General features: G+C 35.9%; 1 protein-coding gene across 7 annotated transcripts in view; it reads right to left on the bottom strand.

The window, feature by feature from the left end:
• Positions 1-4,868: 4,868 nt before the first annotated feature.
• The window catches only part of LOC129751184 (myocyte-specific enhancer factor 2-like), a 227,748-nt gene continuing 216,847 nt past the window's right edge, over positions 4,869-15,769 (bottom strand). For all 7 annotated transcript variants that reach the window (XM_055746545.1, XM_055746539.1, XM_055746541.1 and 4 more), the window contains one exon: positions 4,869-13,124. In XM_055746545.1, the coding sequence (XP_055602520.1) occupies positions 12,949-13,124 (176 nt within the window). In that variant the 3' untranslated portion in view covers positions 4,869-12,948. The remainder of the gene's footprint in view (positions 13,125-15,769) is intronic.

Raw genomic sequence — 15,769 nt, forward strand, 5'->3', positions numbered from 1 at the left:
GGCCTCCGTCGTCTCCGGATCTAAATCCACTGGATTGTTTCGTGTGGGATACATGATGTCGAAGCTGAACGACTATAAAATAACAAATTTGGAGTAATTCAAGCGAGTTATCACGAAAATCTGGGACGAGATGCCGATGCGCGCAGGTGCGCGCCGCTTGCGACGACTTTCCGAGACGTCTGAAGCTGGTTCGATCAGATAAAGGTGGTGTAATTCCGAGGTATCGTCTGTAAAGTATCTTTATGAGTTACTGAATAAAGCTATGAAAGCCAGATTCAGATTTTCTTCTTAGTTTTTGAGATATTGAGGTTTTCCTGTGTGACCGGACTTTTTTTATCACCCTGTATATCATTGGAAGGCCAAATCGAAACAAATAACAAGCAGCAGTAGCCTTAAATATCTGTTCTTCTTAAGGTAATCAGCCTTTTTCCACCGGAAGGCCAAATCAAAATTAACAATCAGCAGAAGCTGCTTTGAAAATCTGCGCTTCCTAAAACAATCCGTTCTTTTCCACTGGTAGGCCGAATCAAAACAAACAATCTGCCGAATCTGCGCTTTCTCAGCAAATCCGTCTTTTTTATCGGGAGGCCAAACCAAAACAAAACAGCAGCAGCAGTAGCCGTAAAAATCTGTGCTTCCTAAGGCAATCCGTCTTTTGCCACCGAAAAGAAAATTTAAAATAAACAATCAGCAGAAGCTGGTTTAAAAATCTGCGCTTCCTCAGCGAAACCAACTTTTTCCACCGGAAGGCAAATCAAAACAAACAAGCAGCAGCAATAGTCTTAAAAACCTGAGCTTCCTAATCCAAACCGTCTTTTCCATCGGAAAGTCAAATAAAAAAAAAATCTGCAAATCAGCAGTATCTCTGCTTTAAAAATCTGCACTTCCATAGTCAATTCCGTATTTTCCATCGGAAAAACAAATCAAAATAAACAATCAGCAGAAGCTGCTTTAAAAATCTGCGCTTGCTCTCCGTCTTATTTACCGGAGGAACAAATAATCACAGTAGCAGCCTTAACAATCTGTGCTTTTCCAACATCTCCGTCTTATTTACCGGAGGAACGAACAATCAAAGCAGCAGCCTTAACAATCTGCGCTTTTCCAGCCTGGGGTATCTAAATTTATGTAGCGGAGCTCGACATCACCTCGTCTTTTAATCACGTAAATATGCTAACGGATATCAGAATTTAAAACAAGCATGCCAATTGTCTGTTAGAAAGATGACTGGCTCAACAAGGGGTCATCTTAATACTAAATGTTCAGTTCGTAATGAGCGTTAGCATAGCTCATGAAATGAAGCCTACAGAGTGGTGATGTGCAGTCTTTGTTCATTCATTAAGGTGAAACAAAAATGTCATAAAGTAAACTTTTCTCGTCGACAGTACGTGTCAAATTTAGTACAGAACACCCCTAGCTGACCATAGATTGGTCCTTCGAACCGGATAATATTCTGAACTTAACTTTAAAGACAGTAGCTCTGTATGTAACTTGAGCGCAAATCTTAAGTACATATCACAGTGTGGAGAAAAACTATCCTCAGATTTTTCATATGTTGATTTATCATGACTAAAGCTTGCCGGATCGTCCGGTTTGCCCGGATATATAATCCAAAATTTATTCATTGATTTCATTGAAAAAAAACCCGGATTTTGCCCGGATTCATTCACCTTATATGCCAAATCAAGTGAAAAAAACAAATTGTTTTGTAATTTTTTTTATTTATGCGTTCAAAATGAAATTTTCCGATCAAGTTTTGAAAAAAAAATCATGAAAGCTTGTTCGAAAGCCTCGAATACCATTCAAAATCTGCTGATCAGTGTTGATGAAAAAAAAATGATTCAAGTTTTTTTCTTGATTTTTGTTGATTTATTTCCTGGTTTTGACCAAGTTTTCCCGGATATTGCCCGGATTTATGGTCGTAAGTTTTGAAATCAATTGCCCGGATTTTGTCAGGTTTTTAGATAAATAAAATAGCGCGGATTTGTCCGGCCCGAAGAGGTACGTGCTGAAAATAATCCGCAACCTGAATCATGACAGATCTAAACTAGACAACTATGTTTATAGTTGAATTTACGCGTTTTCATCTTCCCATAGAATGTTCTTCATTACACGGAAAATTATAAAAATGTAAAATTTACCGAGATAAAAAGGTAAATGCTCGCGAAGTCCAAAAAGGTAACTTTTACCTCGTCGAGGTAAAACTCACCTCACAGCGAGAAAAAGTTTTCCTAAAGCGAGCCGGTAAAAAAGGTGGAACTAACCTAGGAAAAAGATAAATACAAAAAAGGTAAAGCTTATCACGTGGCAAGATGAGCGGAATAAAAGGGTAAAATTCACGGAGGAAAAAGGTAAATCCAAAAAAAGGTACTTTCTACATCTTCGAGGTAAAATTTATACTAAATCTGAACAAATCTGTACAATTCACTTAGAAAAAGGAAACTATTTTCGGAATCCGTTTTTTTAGGATGAGCTGTTTATTCATTGAGAAACAAATTTTTCATTTGTGCGCAAAATGCGAAAATCTGAATAGAACGGAAAATGTAGCTCAAATTTCATTTAGTTGTGCTAGTTCTCATAATCTTTGCCTCCATTACAGATTGGCCCATTGAGCTTCGAAGTGTTTTCCACAACATTCCGGAACAGCCCCAGGCAATTAATATCATCCCCCGGCTGGCCGGATGAGTCAAACGAAAAAGAGAATCTTGAATGCATTTGTTTTTTTATTACATTATTTATTATTTGGTGACAAGCCAGCTACCATTTACCTTTTTAGTGAGTGAATGAGAAACCGGTAGAATGTACCTGTTTGGTCAGTGAATCTCAAAAAGATAAAATTTACCTTTTCGCTAGGTGAATGAAAAACAGGTAAAATGTACTGAGGAAAGTTTGTGGAAAAAAAACTCCACTGCTTCTCGATAAATTTCTCCATTTTTTATTTTTCGTGTAAGATACAGAAAAGGTCCCCAACTTACAAGAACATGTGTAGTTACTAAGTGATTTCATGTTGGGATGATTAGAAAGTGAAAACGTAAAAATCATTAAAAGTTATCTGTCGGGGAGGACATTTCGAGTTTCGCTGAACGGAAATATCTCCGAGGCTTAAGATATTCCAGCTGGTGTCCCACAGGGAAGCATACTAGGCCCACTTCTTTTTAATTTGTTTAATCCCTTAACAAATCGATAATAAACATTGTCCTTGAAAAACAAGTTTGCTATCTATAAGCAGATAATTCTTCCCGTTATTGAATACGGTTTGGGAGAGCTGCGCTAAAACTCATTACATTAAGCTCCAACGAGTTTAGAACAAATTCCTCCGAATTATCCTTAACTCACCCCCGATGACTCGTACATCTGAGGTTCATAATATGGCCTCAATCTAACCCCTGAAAGGTTCAGTGAGACTATCCTTAGGTTCAAGGCAAGTTGCCAAGATTCAGAACACCAGATTATTCGCGAGCTGGTTACTTCCTAGATTATCAAATTATGTATATATTAGTTAAGTAGGTTATCAAATTTTTTAAACAAATCACAAAAAGGTGAAAACAGTTTGTAGTCATTATTGAAAATTAAAAATCAAAAGTCATCCAAGCACTTAATATTAAGGGTTGTAAAGCCATTTAGGCTGACCAACAAAAATGACAAAATCAAATGTTAACCATAAAACAGAGAAATAAAGCAAATTTTACTACTACTAGTGAAAACGAACCAAAATTGAAAAGCTCCTTAAAAATTACACAAACCCTACCCTGCAGTGGCCTATTATCGGTTTTTATATAGATTTTGTTGTTTTCGACTTCATATGTGAATTGTAGTGTGTCTCTTTAATCCAAATTTTGTGTTTTAATTTCTTTTTTCCGGTTAGTAATGGTTCCCTTTTCATGAGTGAATTTATGATTTTTTTTTGTTTGTTCTGTTTTTAATCTTTAATTACATAGGCACTGTGTTTAAGGCATCTACAAAGTGGAGGTAATATAATTAACATTCATCTTCCATTGATTTTTTTCTTCTCTTTCTTCGGTAGATTTTGTGTTTTTGTTCTGGTAATGTCTTTCATTTCTTTTTCTTTCGTTCTACTTGTCCATGTTTAGGAGAAGGGATTATTTGTATGTTTTTGATAGGCGGCAATCCAAAGGTTATTCAAAACTTTGAAAGGTAATTTTGTTCAGTTCTTCCAGGTAGGATTAAGCTATAGATATATAAATTCGGGGCTTCTCCCCATTGTTTTTTCTTTGAATTTTTCTCCATATCAGCGTTGTTAGGCTTCCTTGTTAGTGTGTGTTACTTCGGTTAGTTTTTGGTATTTGTTAGGATAAAGTTTATTCTCTTATTGTAGGAATCGTTCTCGCATTTTTTAGTATAAGTAAGTAGTGCACGTATGTGTGTTTGTTTTTGTGTGTGTTAAGTGAGTGTTTGTTAGTGTGCTTCCGAGCCTTGCTTCGGAAATTGGCCGTTGTTTTTCTTTTCTGTGAGTATATCGAGATGCAGTTACATTTTTTTGGGAATTACAATATTTCTCTCCACGGGTAAATGCGGTAACAGCTACGTTTACATGCACTCTCTCAATGAGGGACAGAGATTCACTTATCCTTTTTTTTTAATAAATCTCCCCCGACTCGAACGATTTATATTTTTCGGTTTCGGTGTTGTTCTATGTCTTATTGTTTTATAATATTGGATGGATTACTTCGACTACAGTTAGCATTGTGTTAGTTTTTTTTCTTTCTTCGTTTGTTCTTCACAAACCGGTATATTTTTACGGCAATTAATTGGCTACTAACTACTCTCGTTTACTGAGTGTACTCACAAAAGTCGAGGAAACTGAAGAAAAACAAGGAAGTGAAAAAAAATAAAAGAAGGAAAAACAAACATCATTGTAAAAGTCATCTTTTATTCATTTTAAAGTGTAATGTTCGTAAAACTATTGACTGGAAAAGAAGGAAATTTAAACTAAAAGGACAACTAATCGACTAAACAGGAAGTCAGCTTACGTTTGTTTTGTTTTTTTTTTCTAATATATAATTGATTCGTTCCAATCAATGATCAAGAATTTTTGTTTTTCAAGTGTCTGAGTTTACTCGTCACTTTGTATGTTTTTGTGTGTTATTATTTCTTCATAATTTCAACATTTGGAATCTGCAGCTAAAACTTGCCTGTGTATGGGTGACAGTTTTTTTTTTTCAACTTATCACTGTAGTAGCTGTTGTTTTGTCTATCGTTTAAGCTGACCAGTTTATGTAATGTACATTTTTTTTAGCTAAATTACTTCACAACTTCTCTCACCTATTAACTTCAAGCACAAAATCCAAAAAACAGAAAAAACCGCAAACAAACATAAGGTTAAGATCTTTGTTCCGTTAAATAAATATCATGATTTTTTTATACGTCTCCTAAGGACATGCAATCAATTCATTTACTTTAAGCTCCCTCTAACGCTACGCTTCCGGTATTTTCCGGATTGATGGGATTCTTTGACTGAATGGATTTTTCTAACGTTTTTTTTTTCATCCCACTATACGCTCTACTCAAATTTTACAAAAATAGATAAACGAGGAACAGCGAAAATCAAAAACGAATATGATTTTTTTTTTTCATTTCCTTCAGATGTGAATAATACATACAGGACTTTTAGATCTAACTTTTTTTTCAGCTACAAAGGAAATAGAAAACAATCTAATTTTTAATAGGGTCGCAGTAGTAGAATAGAATAAAATTTGTCTAATTGATTCCTCCACTTTCTTTTCTCGAAAGGAAATTCCTTTTTCATCTCCAACATTGGTTGACAAAATTGAACGGAAAAAATCGTTCAACTCAACAGTGAGAAAAACTAGCATTAGGTCGGTTTGATTTTTTAAGGGTGGAAAAATATACATTTGTTTTTTAAACTCTCTCTCCAACTCGGTTTTTGTCTCATCGCTAAATATATAGATACGGTTTTTTCTTTCCTCTGTTATATGTATCGTTCTGTAAGTAATCCTATTAATGGCACACAAACTATGTTTCACTTAGTTTTATTTTAGTTTATTTTTCAGTGTTTCATCTTTCGCCATCTTTTTCTTGTTGCTGACTGTTTGCAAGTGTTCTGATTACTGTTTGGATTGAAGATCTGTTTAAATAGCTATCCGTTTTATCTCCCATTCTGGGACCTCGCAATGGCAACTGATATGTTGGATCGCCTGAGGGAGGGCGACTAAATCCAGGAAATCTCTGAGAGAGACATATCACCGACTGACTGACAATCTTTGTCTAACCATACTAATGAGTATCATTTGCTCAACTTTTTATTTGTGAAAACAATCGGAAATCGTTTTATGCCATTCAGTAATACTGAAGTTTGTGATTGAAAAATCTGACTGAAATTTTGCTTAACCAAAATCTAGATTCTGATGACGATTAACATCCATTTTTTCCAAAATAATGAAGAATGAAGATACGAGAAAACAGGCCATAAAATTGAAATTATAAATGAACCTCGAAAAAATATTGAAAATAAAAACCGAAACCTAGGGCCTTTTTTCGACATTAAGATTAAGATTTCAGAATTCAGATAAATAAATCATGTTCAGAATTTGGATTCAAAAATTGGAATCAAAAATTAAAACTAAGAACTCTAAATTCAGTCTTAAGAATTCATGTTCCCAAGCTTGTATTCCAGAACTCAGATAAGGAACTCATAAATTCTAAACCAGACATTCTAAGTGGAAAACTCAAAATTAAAACTTCAAATTCAGAAATTTCAGTACGCAAAAGTCAGAACTCAGAACTAGGTAATGAAAGTTCACAACTCAAAGTCCGATCTTTAATAATCCAGAAAAATTGAAAAATCAGACTGAAGTTTTGCTAAACAAAAATCTAGATTTTGATGGCGATCAGCATCCAATTTTTCCCAAATAATTAAGAATGAAGAAACGAGAATACAGGCCATTTAGTTGAAATCACTGAACCTCGGAAAATACTGAAAAATTAAAATCGAAACATCATGCCTTTTATCGGCATTAAGATTAAGATTTCAGAATTCAGATAAATAAATCATGTTCCGAATTTGGATTCAAAAATTGGAATCAGGAATCTAGAATCAAAAGTTAAAAATAAGAACTCTTAATTCAGTCTTAAGAATTCATGTTTCAAAGCTTGTAATCCAGAGCTCAGAGAAAGAACTCAGTTAAATAACAAAGAACAAGACATTCTGAATGAAAAAAAAACTCATAATTAAAACTTCAAATTGAGAAAATTCAGAACCCAAAAATCAGAACTCAGAACTAGGTAACAAAAGCTCAAAACTCAAAAGTCCGATCATTAAAAACTCAGAGTTCCAAACTCATGACGCTCAATTAGGAACTCAGCACCCAGAAATGTGACTAAGAATCTCAGGATTATAAATTCAAAACTAAAAATATAGGTTTATAAATCTTTGAATTCAGAACTAAAATCCAGCACTCAAATTTATAACTCATAGTTAAGAAATTCAGAATTAAGAACCCAGAACTCAGAATAGAGAACTCAGAATTTAGAACTCAAAAACACTAAATTCAGAACTCTTGCTTAGAACTCAGAACTTGAATTTTAGAACTCAGAATTCAAAACTCGTGATTTGGAACTCTTAATGCATGCTCGGAGCTCTGAACTGAAATTAATACCTCACAAATCAGAGTTCAGATATGCAAATTAAGAAATCAGAAATGTCAGACATCCAAATTCGGAAACTCAGAAAACAGTACTCAACATTTAGAATTTAGAACTCATAACTCAGAATTTAGAATAAATAATTAAGAACTCAAAACAAAGTGCTCAGTACTCAGATTTTCAAATTCAGAACTCAGGATTTTGAAGCCAAAGAGCTCATTAATCTAAAAATTGGGAATTCAAGTTCAAAACTCGAAATTCATAACACAGAATTCGGAACTCGAGATTGAAAACTCAGAACTTGAATTTACAAACCAAATTCAAGATCTATTAAAAAAAAAAAAAGTAGCTTACAGCTCAAAAATCTGAATTCAAATAAAAGTTTGAACGGAAAATTTGGAAATCTGAATGCAAAATGGATTCAAAATTCAGACTAAAAAAAACTCATAATTCAGAACTAAAATCCATCATTTAGAATTCATAGTTGAAAAATAAGAACTAAGAATTTGGAACTCAAAAACACTGAATTCAGAATTCTTATTTAGAACTCAGCACTTGGTTTTTGAACTCAGAATTCAAAACTCGTGATTTGGAACTTTTAATGCATGCTCGGAGCTCTGAACTCAAATTAGTACCTCATAAATCAGAGTTCAAATATGAAAATTAAGAAATCAGAAATGTCAGAACTCCAAATTCGGAAACTCATAATTCAGTACACAACATTTAGAACTTAGAACGCATATTAACAATTCAGAATTTAGAACATAGAACATGGATCTCAGGAACAAATAATTGAGAACTCGAAACAAAGAGCTCAGTACTCAGAATTTCAAATTCAGAACCCAGAATTTTAAAGCCGAAGAGCTCATGAATCTAAAAATTGAGAATTTAGGTTTTAAACTCAAAATTTATAACACAAAAATTGGAACTCGAAATTTAAAACTCAGAACTTGAATTTACAAATCGAAATTCAGGACTCAGAATTAATAGCTCAGAGCTCAAAACTCTCAATTCAATTTGAAAGTTTAGAATTCTGAATGCAAAATTAGAAATCAACAAATAAGATTCATAATGAAGATTGAAGATTCCAGAATTTAAAACTAAGACTTCAGAAATAATAACTAAAAATTTGGAACCTAGACCTATAATCTAAAATTTGATTTAAAACTCGAAATTTTAACTATAAATACGAAACTCACAAAGGAAAATTTCTAACTCAGAACTGCTTTTCAGAATTCCTAGTTCAGACTTTTGTTTTCAGAAAAGTTTAGAACTAAGTGTTCAAAATTCAAAATTCATAACGCTAAATTCAAGCTTTAATGCCAAAAGTTAGAACTTAAAATAAAAATCAGAATTCAGAATCCAGCATTCAAAATTCAAAATTCACAACTCAGAATTCAGATCTCAATGTTTTGAACTCAAAATTTAGTACTCAAAGTATAAAATTTCGAAAGCTAATATCAAAATCAAGAAAACAGATCCAGAATTTGGAATTCAGAATAAGAATCAGAGTTCATAATATCGAAACCAGAACTGAAGTCTTTGATTTGAAAATTTGGAACTAACAAATCGGAACTCAAAATTCAAAACTCAGAAATTAGAATATCTAACTCTGAACTTGGGATTCAGAATTCCGAATTTCGAAACCGAAGAGCTCATTGATCTACAAATTAAGTATTTAAGTTCAAAACTCAAAATTCATAACACAAAATTCTCAACTCGAAATTCTCAGAACTTGAATTTACGAATCAAAATTCGGAATCCAGTATCCAGAACTCAGAAAATAATAGCTCAGAGCTCGAAACTCTAAATTCAAATTTCGAAATTTTGAACTAAAAATTCAGAAGTTTAGAACTCTGAATGCGAAATTGTAAATTGAAATCAGATTCATAACTCAGAATCCAGATTCCAGAATAAAAATCAGAATTCTGAAATACGAACTCAAAATTTGGAACTCAGAACCTAGAACATATTTGAAGATCTCAAACTCAGAATTATGAACTCTGCTAAGATCTCAAATTTGAAGATTTCAAACTCATAATTATTATCTTTAAATTCTAAACTCAGAAAAGAAAATTTCAAATTGACTTCTGTATCCAGAATAGTTTAGAACTAAGGATTGACAATTTAAAATTCATAACGCTTAACTTCATTAAGCTCAGATTAAGCTTCAGAACTAAAAATTAAAATCAGAATTTAGAATCTAGTATTTGAAACTCAAAATTCACAACTCAGAGTTGTAATCTCAAAGTATCAAACTCAAAATTTAGTATTTAAGAATTTTGAATGCAAATTTCGAAATTAAGAAAAACAGATCCAAAATTTGGAACTCAGAATAGGAATCAGAACTCAGTATATGGAAACCAGTCTTTGATTTAAAAAAAATAAACTAACAGATCAGAACTTATAATTCCGACCTCAGAAATTAAAATGTTTAGCTATGAACTTAAAATTCAGTGCTGTTTTGAATTCTTAGTTTTTCCACTCAAAGAATGTCAGTAGTCAGAATTCAGAGTTTGGAATTCACTACTCTTGGCTTTGAACTCAGAATTTAGATTTCAGAACTCTAAATTCAGAATTCAGAACTTAGAGGTCAGATTTTACAATTCTGAACTTAGAACTCAAAACTGAGCTTTAAGATTGAGTATCCAGAATTTCAAATTTAGAGCTTAATACCAACTATTAGTATTAGTATTCAGAATTCGGAAATTTTAAATTTGAATTCAAAACTCATTAGGAATTAAGAATATGGAATTGACTGTCGATCGAAATTCATCATAGGGCCCTATTACATAAGACGAGTCGAGTAGCTCGACTCGACTCCAGTCACTGTCGAGCCTAGCGAAGTGTCGTATTACGGTAGTCGAGTGAAACAGTTGAGTCACGAACCTTCAAGCAGTCGACTCAGTCGAGCTACTCGACTGAAATTCGACTCGACTCGACTACTGTAATACAAAAATGGCTCACTCGAGTAAAATGACTCGTGACTCGTCTTATGTAATAGGACCCATAATTTTGGCGATTGTGTTCAGAAACGTTTAGAACAAAGAGTACAAAATTCAAAATTCATAACGCTAAATCCAAAACTTACAACTCAGAACTCACAACTCAGAACTCAAACTCAAAGTTTTGAACAGAAAATTCAGAACTCGGAGTTTAAAATTTGAATGAAAATCTCATAATCAAGAAAACAGATCCAGAATTTGGATCTCAGAATAGGAATCAGAACTAAGAATATGGAAACCAGAACTTAAGTCTTTGATTTTAAAATTTCTAACCAACAAATCAGAACCCAAAATTGAAAACTAAGAAAAATTAAAATGTCTAGTTCAGAACTTAAGATTCAGAGCTGTTCTGAGTACTCAGTTCTGAGTTTTCTGTTCAAAGAATGTCAGAAGTCTGAATTTATAATTCAGAGCATGAAGTAGAGGAATAGTACTTTAAACTCAGAATTCAGATTTCAGAACTCGAAATTCAGAATTCAGAACTTGGAGGTCAGATTTCAAAATTCTGAACTAAGAATTCAAAACTAAGCTTTTAGAATAGGAATTCAGAATTTAAAATTTAGAGCTTAATATCAACTATTAATATTCAGAATTCTGAAATTAAAAATTAGGAATCAAAACTCATATTAGTAAATAGGAAATCGAATTGGCTGTTGATCGAAATTCATCATAAATTTGGTGATTATACTAGCAAATTTTCATCCCCTTCAGACGTCAACTATTGTAGTAAAAATCCGTAACAGATCCGAATTCCACCAAATTTCGTACTTCAACCATACTGGCTTGATTTCTTCGAAATAACATATTTTTGAGACTGCATTCAAACGATCACCATTATTGGGAAAAACAACAACAATCAAACATCAATTCTTGGTTTCAGGATTCAACATCATCATTCTCAACACTGAACATCGTCAACAATTAGCGCGGCCTTTTTTTTCCCGACACAATCAGACCAATTTTCTGGCGCGGAGACACAATTAACATAGGTAGCAAAAAGGAGATCCGGAATCCGAAAACATCAATTGGCTTTTAGTTGCTGGTCAATTCACATAAATACAAAAAGATCTATTTTGCGTTTTTTTTTTTGCGCTCGCTCCTTTTGGACGAGAAACTCAATATTTTTAAGATGACTGCTGACTTGTTTTTTTTCTTTTTGTTTCCCTGAACGGGAAACACCGAACTCCCACTTTTATATGGCTGTAGTTCGAGGTTATTCCCGAGTTTCTAGCTTTGCATTTGCACTCTTCCGTCTACGCATTTAGTAGCTAATGATACGCACCTTTGTTGTTTTTTTTTTTCACTTGCACTTTGCTTTGACTACAAGTTTTGGATAATTTCTGTTCTGTAACACAATTTTAAACGACCGTTATTCAACTGTGTCGAAAAATTGACTCGGATTTTGTTTTCTTGTTTGAGTTTGTTGGTTTTTTCAACCATATCGTTCCGAAAACTAGATATTATTGCACTTATTTAAAGAGAAAACCATATTTCTTTTTTCTTGTTTATATTAATCTTTAGGTCAACTAAATCCTAGTCTATAACTGAAAAGAAACTTTGCTTCCTTACTAAACCTCTTACCGCATACCTCCGGGTTATGTACAAAACCTAAATAATTTAAGTTGATGTCATTGTCACAATCACACGCATCCAGAAAAAAAACTGACAACTGAAACTAGCAGTTGCTCCTTCTATAACTCTACTTATAGTCATCCTCCGGAGGACCGCAAAGGTCCTCGCTTAAATCCACAAGCACACGATCGACGAAACATTCAAACCGCTTCCGTTACTGTTTGTTTGTTGGGTTTTGTTGTAAGAAATCTCATCAGATGATTCAGGTGACTGATAAATCACAATTCTGCTCTCCCTTCCTTCTTCAAATTTACTGTATAGCACACTTCTTGTCAAACACATGCTTCTCTTTCGTCTTCTCGACTTAGTAATGTTGCTGTTGCTGCTGCTGTTGATTCAGCAAATGGCCCCCGCCAATCATTCCGGAGACGGCCACCGGCGACGGCGACTGGTGATGTCCGTTACCATTGTAAGGGGAAGTGCACTGACTGGGATATCCTCCGATACTGCTGTGATTACTGTTGCTATTACTATTCACACTGGCACTGTGATAGAATGGATGGAGATGTTGTGAGGATGTCCCCCGTTGTTGCTGCTGCTGTTGTTGCAACTTCCGCACGAAATCGTTCTCACCGAAGGCCGCCGCCGCCGACTGTATCTGGTTCGAGTTGTCGTCCAAGCCGAAAGACTGACCATTCACGCTGACGCCCACCATCCCGCCCACGGAAGAGCTGCCCGACCCCTTCGAGGGCTATGTGGCCCATCCCTCGGATATTCGGGGCCGTTTGGGGGCGGTCGAGGCGGATACCGGAGAATCGTAGTCGGGTAGATGGCCACCGCCGCCGCCACCGCTCACGCTTATGTGCCGGATGTCCACCGGCGAAGGTGCATTGGTGGGTGTGACCGAGCCTAGAAAGAGAGGGGAACCTGCCGGGTTAGTTTAGCTTTGTCTGTCCTGCCGGGCGTTCAGGAATGGACTACTTAAAATTATTTGTTAGTAGACATATTTAACATATTTAAGTTAATTTTTCTATAACGTCATTAAAAACACGGAGAAGGGGATTTCGATATGACACAGTCCTTAAAAATTCATGAAATATCAATATCACTACCGTTCCCGACACATGATCACGCCCCGATTTCCATCCGAAAACATGATCACGCCCCACTGCATGGATTGCGATGACACGGACAAACCCCTCGAACAAATGTTGTTCAAGTTTTTATGGTTCGAAGATGCCCGGCCAACGTAGTGTAATCAGTATGTTGACTTATCGGTTAGTGAAGTAAAAATCGTAGTTTAAATTTCGAATCAAACAGAAATGTTGGAGGAAGCGCTATAGCGCGTGAAGGAGGAGGACCGCGCGAAGATACCGAACACGATAACAAGCAGCGAGAATAGGTCAACACAGCGCTAGAACAACTAACTACTTCCGTATACCCATCATGTTTCGAAGGACCCCGAAATTCTAAGCTGAAGATTCAGCCGGCTTACACATTAAACTGCCGGAACTGGTCCGTGAAGTGTTTCCTATCGTCACCTCCTTCCAGCTTCACCTAGTGCTGCCACTACCGAGAAAAGTCGGCCGACCCTGGGTCCAGTGTGCATCTCCCGAGTGCGACATTTAAGAAGTTTGGACATCCACAACAATCTGTCGTCAATATCCTTACATGCATCGGAGTACAGCCGCCAATAACCACCGGGATCAACCACTAACGAAGTCGAGGGGTGATGCCCTCATCGTGAAAGTGAAGGCAGGCACAACCTATTTTTTATAATATTCTGTCTCACGACATAACTTGATAGATTTAGCTCCCGCTCCTCTCGTCAAAGTTGTTTCTCATCATCCAGCTTTAGTGGTCTCACTCGATGCCACTAACATTAACGCCCCCATAGAGGAAACTGCTTCCACGACTTCAAAAACGTCGATTACGAAGCTATCTCAAACGTTCTAGGTTAAATCGAATGAGAGAACGAGCTCGATCTCTCTAATCCCAATGCTGCCGCTGCGACTTTTTCAAACATAGTGAACTACATAATCGATCGTCATGTTCGGAAACGTAGCTAACCTCCCAACCCTCGAGCTACCTGGATCACTTATCAACTGCGACAATTAAAGACGGCTGAAAACCGTGCTCCTCGATACTACAACAAGCGAAAGAAGAATACCGCAAGCTAAACACAGCATACAAAAAAAGCAGCAGGCGTTGCTACCAGAACTATGTATCTTCACCGGCTACAGCGCAATTTTAAGACCAACCTGAGATCTTTCTGGAAGTACGTCAAAAATGAGCGGAAATAATCCGGACTTCCGTCTCAAATGTTCTTGCTAACACATTTTCAAGCGTTTTCACAACGGGTTTCATTACCTCAGAGCAACTGGATATGGCTGTAAGAAATATTTCACCTCTAGATTCTTCCTTGAACGGTATCCCATTCGATGACGCAGCCATTTTAAAGGCGACAGCAAAGCTTAAAAATTCATCATCTACGGGTCCGGACGGGATACCAGCTATCTTCTTGAAACGTTTCATGCAACATTCGCTGACTCCCATCAGACATATTTTTCGAGCTTCGCTAGACTTCGCAATATTTCTCTCGCTCTGGAAAGAAGCTTACATGTTCCCTGTTCACAAAAAGGTGATAGAGAGATGTGAACAACTACCGTGGCATTTCAGCTCTCTGTTCGATAGCAAAACTATTCGAATTGGTTCTTTTGGATGCGATTTTCTCGTCCACGAAGCAATACTTTTCCAACGATCAACACGGATTTTTGCCAAATGTTCCACGACAACAAATTTGCTGAATTTCACATCGTTCGTGCAAGATAGCTTTGCCATGAAGTCCCAAACTGACCCCATCTATACTGATCTGTCTGCTGCTTTCGATAAAGTAAATCACGATATTGCAATCGCTAAACTCGAACGCTTAGGACTCTGTGGATCTTTACTGTACTGATTTCGAAGCTACTTAACGGGACGAAAGTTATCAGTTCAAACTGGAAATTTTTTCGCAAGACAATTCTCCGCATGTTCAGGCGTGCCTCAGGGAAGCCGATAATTTTTGTCATCTATTTTAACGATGCTGATGAGCTCAAACTTTTCCACACCATCAACGGCCAAGAGGACATCGATTTCTTGCAAAGGCAGTACCTTCGCTCACTGGTGTGAAACCAACTGCCTGCCTCTGAACCGGAGTAAATGTGTTGTCATTTCATTTTCTCGCAAGCGGAACCCTTTGGGAATTATCCTAGACCATCGGCTGAAGTTTAAGACTCATACGAATTACATCGTTGATAAAGCTTCTAGAAATCTTGGCTTCTTATTTCGCGTATTCAAGGAGTTTAAAGATGTGTATTGCCTAAAAAGTTTTTATTGCAGTATAGTTCATTCAACTCTCGTATATGCATCAGCCCATTTTACCAAAATGGGGCCAAACGATTAGAGGCTATCCAACGAATAGCGGCGCTTCATGCGGTATGCCATGAGACATTTGAACTGGCTAGATCCGTTTCGTTAACCCAGTTACGAAAGCCGTTGCCTCTTAATTGATTTGGACACACTTCATGTCC

The sequence above is a fragment of the Uranotaenia lowii genome, chromosome 3 (assembly GCF_029784155.1).
Source record: "Uranotaenia lowii strain MFRU-FL chromosome 3, ASM2978415v1, whole genome shotgun sequence".
Classification (NCBI taxonomy): domain Eukaryota; kingdom Metazoa; phylum Arthropoda; class Insecta; order Diptera; family Culicidae; genus Uranotaenia; species Uranotaenia lowii.